At 46.0% G+C, this 14,435-nt stretch overlaps 1 protein-coding gene across 4 annotated transcripts in view; it reads left to right on the plus strand.

Moving 5' to 3' along the window:
* GRM5 (glutamate metabotropic receptor 5) overlaps nucleotides 1-4,202 on the plus strand; it is a 259,832-nt gene extending 255,630 nt beyond the window's left edge. For 3 of the 4 annotated variants that reach the window (XM_083609573.1, XM_083609571.1, XM_083609572.1), the window contains one exon: nucleotides 3,314-4,202. In XM_083609573.1, the coding sequence (XP_083465699.1) occupies nucleotides 3,314-4,163 (850 nt within the window). In that variant the 3' untranslated portion in view covers nucleotides 4,164-4,202. The remainder of the gene's footprint in view (nucleotides 1-3,313) is intronic. The other variant, XM_083609574.1, reaches the window with a different exon arrangement.
* Nucleotides 4,203-14,435: the final 10,233 nt, after the last annotated feature.

The raw sequence follows: 14,435 nt of genomic DNA on the forward strand, positions 1-14,435 counted from the left end.
CCCATGGAAAACCATGGAAATCCCATGAGGTGAGGACCTTCTATGATGATGCTCACTGATTCAGTTTGGGAAGCCTCTCTCAGATATCTTCCCTGAGCTGTTTTCGAAATCTGCCTTGGTTTCATTTGTGTGATGCCGCATTGAATTCTGGTCTGGGAGAGATATCAATAAAGATGACAATAAACCCTTAAACAACGAATTCCATGAAAGATCGGCCAAGTATGAAGAAATTTAATTCATGTGGGAATGGAAAACAAGTAAATTTCCAACTAAGTTTCTCGGAAAGTGAGTATTCCCCCCCACCTTCTCGGGTTTTCTTGACTCTTTTCTTTACACATAAACTTCCAGAAGCAGAGGTCTAATTTCCTAGACTTATTTGGGGCCACAAACCCCACGCTCCCCCTTCCTCCGCCATTGCCCATCCATACTCCACTCTGCTCCCAGAGCTACTAACTGCATTAACTCACAAATCCCAGCTACTCCTTTACCAGCATTTCATCCTCCTGCTCCCTCTTACCTGAACTTTTGACAGCAAAGCCCCTCCTCCCATCCAGTCACAATGTAAAACACAGTTCTCTACAGGTACATTCAAACACGGGGAATGTTTCATTAGTTTTCCTGATCCTAATGCTGATCCTAATGGGACGCGGGTGGTGCTGTGGGTTAAACCACAGAGCCTAGGGCTTGCCGATCAGAAGGTCGGCAGTTCGAATCACCGTGACAAGGTGAGCTCCCAGTGCTCGGTCCCAGCTCCTGCCAACCTAGCAGTTTGAAAGCACGTCAAAGTGCAAGTAGATAAATAGGTACTGCTCCGACGGGAAGGTAAACGGCGTTTCCGTGCACTGCTCTGGTTCGCCAGAAGCAGCTTAGTCATGCTGGCCACATGACCCAGAAGCTGTATGCCAGCTCTCTCGGCCAATAAAGCGAAATGAGTGCCGCAACCCCAGAGTCGTCAGGGGTCCCTTTACCTTTACCTAATGCTAGCACTTCAGTCCAATTTTTGAACATTGCTTCCATACTGCAGTACCTTTTGCGTTAAGGAACAGTCACTTCCTGACTGGTGCAGGCACATATTGCACTGAAGTGCACTCACACCAGTGGGTGTGGTGTGGCAAAACAAAAAGCATCACTGGACAATGTCTCTACTCCTCCATCCTTTATGTACATACATGCCTGGGACCCCCTATGATTTCCTATGAAAACAAATGGAAGGAACTGCATACAGGTATGCTGCATGCCGCCCCAAATTTCATCACTCCCACAATTCTTTGGGTTAATGGGTTGCAAATGTTTTTCTTTTCTTTTCTGGAACCGATGAACACAGAAAGGAGTGTTAAACTTCCACTATTCTAAAAGTCATAGAAAAGCTCAGATATAATACAGAAATTAACAATTAGTGAAATGGAATAAACGGCTATGTGAATGCAGCCTACATCGACTGCAGAACACGTGTGACCACTTGTACTGTATTAGCTTGTCAAGTGTTGAAGAAGGATTTCACCACTGGCATAATGCCGTTTCACCAGAGCCACCTCCACAATGTGTCTTGTGATGTATGTGCCTGCAGTGTGTAAATCCAGACGACTGGTCCATGCATTGTTTCCCCTGATCTTAAGGGAAGTGGTTGTGCGTTTGTGTGTAGTGTGTGTGATATGTTATTGTGTGTGGTGCAGTTCTCGGTAGAGGTGCCCACACTACAATAAGAAGATTGTCTAGGTGGATGAGTCTGTGAACTATTTTGCAGCCTCAGGCATGTTTGTTTTGTCTCAGCCATTGCTTAACAGTTTATACTTTGGAGATGCTCCATGATGTGGATTGCTGGTTAATAATGTGTAATTTGTTTACATGGATTTGTGTGTGTGTGCCGGAGCAGAGAAGGCTTGAAACAGCCGTGTGAACTGTAGGGTATCTCTGCCGATGAAAATGATGCTTCTCCTCATTCTTGTCTGTACGAATGGACCCAGAAACATTTCATCATAGGTGAAATGGACATAGTGGCTTGTTCCTCGTAGCCTAGGTGGAGAGGAGACATGACAGCCCTCTTCAAATACTTGTAGGACAGTTGCATAGAAGAAGAAAGCCAAGACTTGTTCTTTGCTGCCCAGAGGACACAGCTAGACCTTATGTTACAGGAGGCTAAATTTCAGTTGAGCATTCGAAGAAGCTCCTTGATGGTAAGAGTAGTTTGACAATGGAACTGCTTACCTGGAGAGGTGGTGGGTTTTGTTCCAAACTGGAGGTCTTCACAGAGAGGCTGTACAGCAGTTGCAGGCAACCATTGATTCTCCAGATGTTGCTGAACTACATCTCCCATCTTCCCTGGTCATTGGCCATTGGCCATTCTTTCTGGGACTGATGGGAGTTGTAGTTCAGCAGCTTCAGGAGGACCTGCTGTACAGCTGTCTCCTTGCAATACTCTCTTTTCCATACACAGAACAGAGGGTTGAACTAGATGGTGTGCAAGAAGCCTTTCAACTCCACGATTCTGTGAAGTCTGAAAAATTTTCCGCATTCTCTAGAATGCAGTAGAAGCCATTGGTGGCTACCTGGTTTCATTTGGGTACCATGATGGTTCATTTCAAGGCTGATTGATGACTACAGCATTTGCTTATACTTATCTCGACACTTGCTTCTTTCGATAGCAGCTAGCAAATTTAGTTCAGTTAGCTTTCGGGAATGACACCTGGGCGCTGTGATTCTGACATGTTTATTCAGCGCTGGCACCAGACTTCAATGGGGGCCCTTGGTGTGATGCCAGTGTTGCTTTTCCACTGTCCAACACACACACACACAAACACACACAGAGAGTGAGGTTCGGGCACAGCACTGTTTGCAATGTCTGGCGCCGCATGTTTTTCTGCTACTGACGCCATTCACTGCCCTCCATGGGGGCTTCAGTGTTGGGTGGGTGCTGGTGATTTTGAACGGAAGCTAAGCTCAGCTGCCATCCATGGGGGCTGCCTGCTGTCTTAAGCAACCCCAGACGCATCACCCCAGACCACAGATCTCTGAAATCAATACATTTCATAGATCTGTGTGCCAGCACGTGGCGTTTTGGGTAACCCAAAATGGTAGGTGGCCACTGCAGATGTGCTTGGCTCCCATTCAAAGGAGGCAACACTGTTTGCTGTAATGGGTTGAGTGCTGAGTAGCATCATGGCTGGGGTAAGCTGGCAAATGGGCATTCCAAACTCTTGGGGCTATCAGAACACTGCCTGAGCTGGCCAGCCACTTGTGATGGCCTTGCTGTTAATAGCTCCCTTAGATATGAACCTTAAGTTCCTTCTCCCTCTCTCTCTTCCTTGTTTTGCAGCTCCAATGGGAAATCGGTCACATGGGCCCAGAACGAGAAGAGCACAAGCAGGGGAGCCCACCTCTGGCAGAGGCTTTCCGTTCATATCAACAAGAAGGAGAACCCCAACCAAACGGCTGTGATCAAGCCTTTCTCCAAAAGCACAGCCAGCAGCCAGCACAGCGGCAGCAGCGGCGCCACACTCACCGTCCCGCTCCCAGAGTCCAGTGCCAAACCACTTTATGATGTCTCCGAAGCAGAGGAGCACTACCCGGCTCAGTACCGAGCTCAGACCCCTTCCCCCATCAGCACCATCAGCCAGAGGACCGCCTCACTCAGCCGGACGGAGGACGACGTCCCGACGTTCCAGACAGAGCAAACCCAGAGGAGCAGCTCCTCCCAAGGCTCCCTGATGGAGCAGATCAGCAGCGTGGTGACCCGCTTCACCGCCAACATCAGCGAACTCAACTCCATGATGCTCTCCACGACCACGCCGGGAGCCATGGTGGCCACTCCTCTGTGCTCTTCCTACCTGATCCCGAGAGAAATCCAGCTTCCTACCACCATGACGACGTTTGCAGAGATCCAGCCTCTCCCTGCCATCGAGGTCAATGGCGCATCTCAGTCGGCCAGGAAGCCGTCCTGCGGCAGCGTCAAAGAGGGCCCTTCGGCAGGAACACCAGCAGCGCCAAAGCCAGACCTGGAAGAGTTGGTGGCTTTGACGCCTCCCTCCCCCTTCAGGGACTCTGTCGACTCCGGGAGCGCTTCGCCCAGTTCCCCGGCCTCCGAATCCGCCCTGTGTATCCCCTCTTCGCCAAAATACGATTCGCTTATGATAAGAGATTACGCTCAGAGTTCTTCTTCTTTGTGAATGTAGCTCACGTTCAACCTTGGATCTCTACAGCTTCAAGATGACAGAGACGGGAGGCCAACCCTCCGAGATCTCCAGTGTTTACAGACACAAATGAGAGTATTGGGTCACCTCGAATAAATAATAAAACACGGAAGCAGGAAAGGGAAAGACGAGTTATGCTCTTTAAACACACACAAAATAAAAAAAAAACTGTTAGCAGATCTTTGTGGCCTTAAAAACATGGGCTTTTAAATGAGATAAAAAAAACTGCACCTATCTTTGAGGGCTTATAAGGAGTCTCTTAAATCACATACCAAGTGCTTTGCATTAGTATATAACAATGAACCGTGGACAACGCATATCGGAGAGAGAGTGTGAAAAGGAAGGTTGACCTTAAGCAACCGTCCAGCGTTTGTTTACTTGGATTCCTTAACCCAGAAGTGAACCTTGACCTTTTATCAAGAAAACGGAAGACCAAAACGTTGAATGTACATTTTCTAAGAGACTTCAGATCTGGGACCAAAACAAATCCAGCTCCTTTTTTTGGTTCAAGGCATTTGTTTGGGTTTTTTTAAATGAAGATCTCAACCAATAGTCACCTGTTCTCTCTAACTGCTAACCATTTTTTTTGGCTAAAACGTTATGTGTACATGGCGGTCCTCCGCGTGTTGACAGACGTAAGTTGATGCATTGCAGCGGATGACTGCAGTCACAGAGGGCTTTCCAAACGACTTCTCATCCGACAGATTTGTTTATGAGGAAAAGTAATAATAATCTCTTCAGTTAAGTATCTAAAAGAATTTTCTTTTCTTTGTTAACATTGGATTCACCTCCAGAGCGACAAAATTCCAGGATTTTCCTGACTATTTCACCGTGTTGCCAACCAATAATGGAGTAGCAAAAAAGAAAAATAATAATAACAATATTAATAATAATATTTTATGGAGTACTGTTTTGTAATTCCCTTACCAGGGCAAATGTTGAGGTGAATATTCTCTTTCTAGCGACGCTGTGGAGCTATTATAGCATAGCTGTGTTTCCCAAGTGAAATCCACACATTTTTATGGAAATTCTTACATTAACATTGCCAGTTTGAAATTTTTACCAGGCTCAAAGGTCTTTTAGTCATAAGGAAAGGGGTCAGTTGTCTGATATTGTTCTCGAGGAGCAGGGAAGGGCCGTAGCTCAGTGACAGAGCATGGAAAAGGTCCCAGGTTCTAGGGTTCTAGGGCTGGAAGAGAACCCTGTCTGAAATCCCAGGAAGCTTCTGCCAATCAGTGTAGACAATACTGAGCTAGGAGGACCAATGGGCTGACTCGGTATAAGGCAGCTTCCTGTGTTCCTATGAGTTGTTGCTCTCAATCAGAGAGGTGGGTCTCCCTAGAGAGATGTGGACAGTTGCCAGGGGAGGTGGGACTTCCTTCCTGGTCCCTCCCAACGCATCTTTTAATTGGGAGAGATGAGTGCAAGCTTACCGCTCTGCCAATCAATTGCAACTGCAATTTGAGAGGCTGCGTGCCCTTTCAGGATTAATTCTCGGTACTGTTTGGCCAACGAGGCACCAACAGTTTTCCACAGATTTTAGGCTTTCTTTCCTTTATAGAGATGACGCACACAAACACACCAACTTTTTCAGGGTGTTAAAGCAGGCAACCGATTCATGATGTGACTTTGCTCCCTCTGTCCTCCTTCAGTTTCCTGGATCGTGGGCCATGCGCAAGAATGAGCAATGGCTGGAGGGAATGTCTTGGGTTACCTTTCTGGTGTGACGGGCTGCTTCTCATAATACAGTCATCGCATTGGAAGTTTCTTGAAGCCATCGCTTTTGGGTGTGCCATTTGCCATGTGGATTGGGGAAATGGGCACCTGGGTGTGATCATTATGGGGTGGGTTGCCAAGCTAGGTCCAGATCAAGGCATTGGTTTTGTTGCTGGAGAATTGGAATGGCATCCCCAGCAAGATGTCTACCTCCCCTTTGGTGAGATCAAAACCCTCTTAATTCATACATTATCCATTCAGAGAACATACATGTGAATAACTGCTAGTAGGGGAGGACCTGCTTCTGAACATGGAAGCATCATGCCATCATGACTCATAGCCATTGATGGACTTGCCCTCCTTCCGTCTATCTAATCCCCTTTCTCAAGCTGACCAGTCAGTAGCCATCACTAAATCTTGTGGTAGATATTTGCTATGTGAAGACGTTCTTTCACTTGTACCTTTCGGCCATGTTTATTTGATCTGGATAGCTCAGGAAATTGGTTTAAGTCTATATATATCCATTGAGATGGGTGGCATGGTGTCTTTATTGATTACTTATTTAACTGCTGGATGGTTGCCTTCTCTCTCCCAGAAAATGCGGGGCAGAGAACATTTCAAAACACAAATTCCTATATATATATATATGAGATAGAGACCCATGATTACAGTTGCTAGAGGCTGCTAAGGAATTTGTGTTTTGAAATGTTCTTTGCCCTGCAGTTTCAGGGAGAGAGAAGGCAACCACTCAGCAGTTAAATAAGTAATCAATAAAGACACCATGCCACCCATTTTGATTGGTGCAAAGGAGCATGGCTCAATGGCAGTGCATCTGTTTTGCATGCAGAGGATCCCTGCTTCAGTCCCCAGCATCTCCAGGTAGGACTGGGGGAGAAGCCTGCTTGAAAGCCTGGAGGCCTCCTGCCAGTCTGAGTAAGGTACACTGAGCTCTGCCTCCACAGCTGGAGGCAGGAATGCTTTTGAACACCAGGTGCTGCAAACCACAGGAGGGGAAAGCGCTCCTGTGCTCAGATCCTGCTTGCAAGTTTCCCACAGGCATCTGCTTTGGGGCCATTGGCCTGATCCAGCAAGCTCCTCTTGTGCTCTTATGCGCTGGGTGGATTAGTGGGCTGACTCAGTACACCTGTGTTCCCGTGTAGACATGGGCTATGGGATTCCATGGAATCTTGCATTGACTTCATAAGGAAGTTGTGTTTCCTGAAGTCCAAAGGGAAGAACGGGGAGATGAGGAACAACAGAAGAAGGTGGAGGCCGCCTTGTGAAATCTAAATATATAGAAGGATGGGGAGGGAGAGACGTGGATTTAACATTCATTCTTTATTTCACTGAGCAATGAATGTGTAATGCAATAGAAGCCAGTGTTGTGGGGCAGAGCTGTGGAGTTGCCCTCACAAGGCTGGATGGAGATGGGGCAAGGCAGCAATCAGATCAGGGTGTGAGCACTCAGAAGCAGAGCAAATTCAGCATTCCCGCCAATGCGTCCACACCACCCTGCGCTACCCCATCCAGGTACTTTGCAGAGATGATGCCCCACTACACTGGTCACTCCTGGTGTTGTGTTGAAAACGAAGAAAAAATGGGGCTAATATAATGGGCCACCAGATCAGGGGTGAGAAAGCTCCTTTGGTCCTCCAGTTGATGTTCGACTCCCAACTCTCCTAAGTCCCAGCCAGCAAAGTCTATGGTCAGGGACTATGGGGGTTGAAGTGCAGACAGATATGGCAGGTCACTGGTTCCCCATCCCTGCAGGAGATCCAACTAGTCCACAAAACTGCAATGCAGCCCATCAGCAGGGCTTTGAGGGCCTCTTGACAAAATGCAATAAGATGTTGTGGCCCAACAGGTCTGGCCAGTGTCCCATATGACTTGGGTGTGTCCTCTATAATATGCCCCAGGATCCTCTGCAATGTGCAGGGTTCTAGGGCAATGCGTAGACGTATCATGGCCTACGTGAGTCGCAAATGGTATCCTGAATGTAGAAGGTCGAAAATAGCCCAATCGAGGTTCAGAGCAATAGGGCATAGATTTTTGTTGTCTCGGTGCACAACCGTGCTATGTGTGCTCATATTCAATCTGCGTAAGAGCACATGTGAGATCATTATTGGTCGGTTGAGAATTGAGGACACGGTGTCAGTGACATACTCAGACATGGGAGTGTAGGGGTCAGGATCTTTCTCAGTGCGGTCCAAATGGGAAGTAGATGGTTAGCTTAACTGGGGGTCCATATGCCTGGCTGGAATGGGTCCTAGAACTATTACTATGCTTCTTGCTTGTTCTGGGTGAAGGATAGGGAGGGTTGTGTGGATTAGTGAAGGAACTAGCCTGCCATACAAAGGTCATACAATGGTCCATTCTACTTCTGCATCTGGTCTCACCCACCCAGTGGCAGAGTAAGCTGCATGAACGCCCAGCGGCGGCCATGCAGTGCACCCGGGGTGGGCGATCCGCCATGCGGGGGCAGGGCCATCCACTGCACAGGGGGCTGGGTGATCCTCTGTGCGCATGCGGCGGCGGCGGGATCCTCCACTCACGGCTGCAGCGGTGGCGGTGCGATCCTCCACTTGCAGCTGCAGCAGCACGATGGCGGCGGCTTGCACCACCGCACCCGGGGGCAGCGGTGCGAGCTCCCCACGGGGTGCCTTTTTGTCACCCCCCTCAGAGATGGCACCCAGGGCAGACCGCCCCCTTCCTCCGCCAGTGAACCCACTACTCACCCTTGGTCATGGGCCATAGCTGAGTGGTAGACCATCTGCCTTTCAAGCAGAAGGTCACAGGTTCAATCCCCAGCATCTCCAGGTGGGGTTGGGAGACACACCTTGCCTCAAAAACTGGAGAGGCGCTGCCAGTCAGTGCAGACAACACCGAGAAAGACGGACCAATGGTCTGATTCAGTGTAAGGCAGATCCCTATGTTTCACCACTGGTATGTGGCCCCTTAGGCTGAAAAAGCTTCCCCAACCTGGATTAGGTTTTGTTTGCAACAGATTGTCCCAGCAGGTTATGGGCACCTTTTGTCTTTTTCTCGGGTGGGAGGGACGAAAAGGGATCTGTGGTGCACCTGAAAGCCACGAATCAAAGTTCCCAGTGAGGTGGCGAAGGAGGAACATAGGGAAGGGCAGCTCCAAGGTGCTTTTCTCCCTGCCTCCCAAAGCGGGAAATAATCTGCCAGAGCACAAGGGTAATGTACATCTCCTTTTTGCTCTGGAAGGTAAATCACATAGAGTTGAAAGGGACCTCAAGGACCATCTAGTCCACCCCCCTGCATTGGTGAATGAGGTGATGATGAGGCTTTCAAGTTTTACTGCTGTTTGTGACACTTCAGCACAGAGGAAGTCAGAGAGGGAAATGACTGTGTAAACAGTAGCACTCCTTTTTGCAAGGTTGTTTACATTGCTGATTAAAGGCTAATTGTTGCATTTCAGCTGGCTGAAGATATTTTGCTAAAGCTCGGTGTGTTTTACAAGTTCAGCCTTTGCTATTCGAAGGAAGCACCGCTGCAGTCATCGGTGCCTACTCCCAGGTAACTATGCACAAGGCTCTCGTCATGTTGCAAAAAATAATAAACCCGTAATTTTTTTAAAAAAATAAATAAATTTATACACTGCTTTTCCTCTAAGCATCACAGAGCAGTTTACAATGCCATAGTAACAAACAACAACAACATATCTTATTGTCCTTGCTAGCTAGGAACCACATTAGGGTTCTAGCAAGTATCACTATAATCTCCTCTATGTTAAAACAAACTACTATATCCCCGCTCGTTTCAAATGGCCACATTTCCAAATATCTATTTTTTAAAAAACCTCTATATTAAGTAATGCATGTGAGAGATTTAGAAAATCCAGCAGCAAAGATCATGTCTTGTGGCTGGATTACACAGGGTTGTGTACCATTTGATAACTCTCAAGTTTGAAAGAATTGGCTCTCTGGAGGAGGCAGTAGGGAGGTCAGCGTGGTGCAAACACATCAGCAGGAGATTGGCTCCGCCGCTGCTTTGCACCATGCTGACCTCCCCACCACCTCACCCCTCTCCCTCCCAGTAAGCAATAGCAACCCACCTGGTGGCTCCACCCCATCCAGGGAGCAGCTTCTGGCAGTTCTGAATGTGCAAATGGGCTTAACTGGAAGAGCACTGTACATGTGTGTCCTCACACACATGATGATCGGGGTGATGATAGGGACATTTTCTCTGTAGGATTCAATGATGCTCGTTCATACACTGAATGAATGCTGCAGTCAATGAGTGATGGGCACACATCTATGAACCAGTCCTCAGAAACTAATGGTCTAATCCAAGACTCCATGTATGCTTCACTGCACACCCAGAGGTCCTACAAAATCTCTGCTTCCTTTTGCATGCTCTGAGCTGAGCCCTCAGTTGAAATTCCCTATGTCCAGCAGGGCGGCGGGAGGCAATCATGTAGAGAAAGACTGGGTTATTTATTGTTACCTGGAAATCTAATAGAATCATAGAATTTTAGAGTTGGAAGGGATCGTCTAGTCCAGGGTTTCCCAAACTTGGGTCTCTAGCTGTATTTGGACATCATCCCTGAGCATCCCTGACCCTGCTAGCTAGGGATGATGGGAGCTGTGGTCCAAAAACAGCTAGAGACCTAAGTTTGATAAACCCTGATCTAGTCCACCCTCCTGCGGTGCAGAAATGTCCCACACAGAGAATCGAACCTGCAGCCTTGGTGTTAACAGCACCACTCTCTAACCAACTGAGCTGTCCAAGCAAATCGGAGTCCTTTTTTCTATAACACACACACACACCACTGCATTGGGAGTGCATTCATGTGATTAGCTAAGATTAAGCAATTTGCAAACTGGCTCAGAAATTCTAATGTCAAATGTCCGCATTTCAAATGTAGAATTTCTGGAACGTGGCTTATTTTTGTTAAGACTGTAAATGCAAATACAAGTATATACAGGGACAGCAGGGGATGCACATTGGAGAGCTGTGTCACTCATGCACTCATGTTAGGAAGGTCTCAGATTTTGATACAAACTGCAGGTTCAGAATTCGCTAAGAAACACATTAGCAAATGAGCTCTGAAAGCAGAATTTTAGAATGTTGCTGCGGCTGTCTTTCCTGAGTTGTGAATTCTTAATCGATAGAACGTGTTTGAGTTTCACATTTTCTTAGTGGCTCTTAAGGGAAAAGGCCCTTTTCACAGCATGTGGAAATACTTTGGGAAAGTCCCCTTTCCGAAAAACCTGTCAAGTAAATAGTGATGGGGGATATATTCAGTTCCATCTGCACTTTAACATGAAACTCCATACTTCTCACTTCCCAAAACAAGGTGTGAAACAAAATGCAATGATCCATTGAAATTCTTACTTTTCCAAATTTTGCCGTGTAGTTTTCAGTTCATAATATATACAAATAAGTGTACATTGGGGGAATGTGTACATCAGTAAAGATAACATACACAAATGCATTATTTAATAATAATAATAAAAGGTATAACCAGAGAAATTTGCACTAAAATCCTGATAGATTTTTCATGAGAAGTTTTTTTTAAAAAAAATCATCATCATCATCAAAACAGATACAAAATTGTGGGGAATGGAATTTAAGACTGGGGAAATGAGAAGTGGGAAATGAAGAATTTGTCCGCCGCTACAGGTAAACTAGAACATTCCACTTCTGTTCCTTCAGCCAACGATTTTGCCTAAGGGTATAGATATTGGAGAGAGAAAGAGAGAGAGAAAGCAGCCTGGTTTTTCCTCTATGTTTGAGGCTGAAGAAGGAAAGGGAGGAAATGGTTGAAACATGTCAAAGGATGTGGAAATAAAGTCGTCAGAAAGAAGGGTTCGTTGAGGATACAGGAGAGCTAAAGATTAGCCATGCTTTATTTCTCTTGGAGATGGTGTGTGCCTGTGTATGTGTGGCAATGGGGGGTTCAGTTTGCTGGTCCACATGGCCGACAGTTTGGCAGGGGACAAGCCCAGGATGATCAGGGAAGGAAAAGATGAAGAGGTCCCTCAGTTTCCCTAGTGTGCATTCTGCACATTTGATAGTGTGCTAGAGCACCCGACCGACAGCACGGGGCAATTATCACGGGGCAATTCTCTCCAAACGCACCCTAGAAGCTCCTGGTTCTATTGGAAGTTTCCTGATTCACAACCCAGGACTTCCCCCCCCCCAACAGCTGAAATCCCCTGGGGAGGGAACCCTCCAGGCATCTGACCAGCTTCGATAGAGTTATGCCACATTGCTTTTTTTGCAACAGCTTTTTCTTGCACCCGAGCTACTGAAATCTCTCCAATTTTATACTGTGGAAGAAAAAAAAAAAGTATATACTATCTATATGTAGTTCGAAACAAAAACAAGGCAAAATTACAGATCAGCAAAGGGGACTCAAATATATATATCTATATATATCCATTTTGGTGAGGAATCCGTGTGTTGCATGACTGAGTCTATCTTGTCTAATAAGAGGAGTGCAACAATATCAGAGACAGTGTCGCCTGCTAAATGCCAACTCACTCTGATCTGCCAAATGTGAACAAATATACTATGTATATTATGTGTACTAATAGAATTCAATGGCAGCTGATGGTGATATTTGTATAATTAGACATTTGTATAGGGTATCAACGTTTTAGAGAGATGGTGCCAATTCTAAACAATATTACGTGGGCTACAAGTGCTTGTAATTCTTTCTTTTTTTAATTTGCTAATAACTTATTATGATAACTTTGTTTTGGAACATTCTGTGAGTGTTTGGGGTTATTTTTTTCTTTTTTTAAAAAAAAATACTTCTTTTTAAAAAAAACGTTGTTGCCGCTTTAAAATTATTAAAACAATAGAGAATGTAAAGTTATTCTTTTGATGTGAACCGAGACGGAGTTTTTCATTAAAGACAAAACGAAACCTTAACCTTTCTACCTGCTCTGTTTTTGCTTTCTTACTTGTACAAAAGGAGGGAGAAGAAGTGTAATTTATTTTAAGCATCTTAAGGAAATACATTTGCTTGTTTCTCGGTTGCTTACATCATGTTATAGTTGGTGTTTATGTAGAGTCGGGTACTTTTTGAACAGTATTAAAACAAAAACTGTGATATGAACCCAGCTTTGATTGGTCTTTCAAATGCTGTTGTCTCTGCTGACTGCCTACGTCCCTTCCCCCCCGCCCCCCCCAAGTAGATCACTGTAAGACAACCACCAAAACACATACACAGAAGGTTTCTGCCAGCAAATCACCAGTCAATGTGTAGCGGCTGCAATAGTGTTCCATGAGAGAACTAGTAGCAATTGTCCAAGACAGGGCATCTCCTAGTAGCTGACGAGTCAAGGTTAAATCATGCTCAGTTCATAGTAGGGAAAAGCAGTGCCGGATTTACGTATAAGCTAAAGGGCCCCACTCTCTTGGGGGTGGCCCAAAAACTTAAAGGGGAAGAAAACCTGGATGAACATTTCCAAAATACAGTGAGCACAACTGCAAAGCAACAATAACAACTTTCTGTAACTATTGAATCACTGAACGTCCCTTTCAATTTCTTATTTGCATATGGGGACCTGAGTGAAAACTATCTACAGTATCCCCCTGCTGGCCCAGGGTGAGAACTTCAGTACATAACAGCCAGCAATGCATTTTTTTTTTCAGGGAGTTTAGCTGCCCTGTATGCAAAGTGGAGAAAAAATAATAATGGAGTTTTCAAATGGGGCCCAGGGGATCTTAGGCCTGGCACATACACTCTGCCAAACATGCCAATGTAGAAAATTAAAAAGGAAGAAACTCTCCCATTGCAAGCATTGAAGTCAGATTCCACAGCCAGTCTAGTCAGCTTCTATATGGCCCCATTTGTATTATACATTTAAAGAAGTATCATACCACTTTAAGCAGTCACGGCTCCCCCCCCACAGCATCCTGGGAACTAGGGGTGCCAACTTGAATGAAGTTTTGGGGGGCCCAGGTAAGCCCCACCCTACATAATCGATCACATGACATGGCACACATACCCCATTTGAATAGCAATGCCCATTAACTTTGAGGGGGGCCTGGCCCTTTCGCTGGAATATTTGGGGGCTGCTCCTTCCCACTTGGCACTCCTGTTGGGAACCATAGTGCTCAGAGTTGTCAGGAACCCCCTCGCCATACTACAATTCCCATTAATCCCATAGGGATTAATTTTTAAATCACTCTTAAAACTGTAGCTCTGTGAGGGGAACGTGAGTCTCCTTACAAGTCTCAGCACCTATAGTTTCCAGGATCCTTTGAAGGAAACAATGGCTGTTTAAAGCAGTACAATAATGCTTTAAATGTATAGTGCAGATGGGATTTGACAGGAACGGGAAGAGGAAACCAGCTTGTGGCCTCCAGGAGCAGAATGTTGTAAGCCAGCCCTGCATAACATAGAAATGTGTATGGACTGAGTCGACATTTCAAAGGGCTGGGTCCATAGCTGTCTGACCTCCATACAAGAAGATGAATTCTGGGTAGGGTAGAGTCACTATGCTAGTGTCCCAGCAAGTGGGTTGCTATTGCTTACAAGAGGGAAGTAAG

Source organism: Podarcis filfolensis, assembly GCF_964270895.1.
Source record: "Podarcis filfolensis genome assembly, chromosome: 4".
In the NCBI taxonomy this organism is placed as follows: domain Eukaryota; kingdom Metazoa; phylum Chordata; class Lepidosauria; order Squamata; family Lacertidae; genus Podarcis; species Podarcis filfolensis.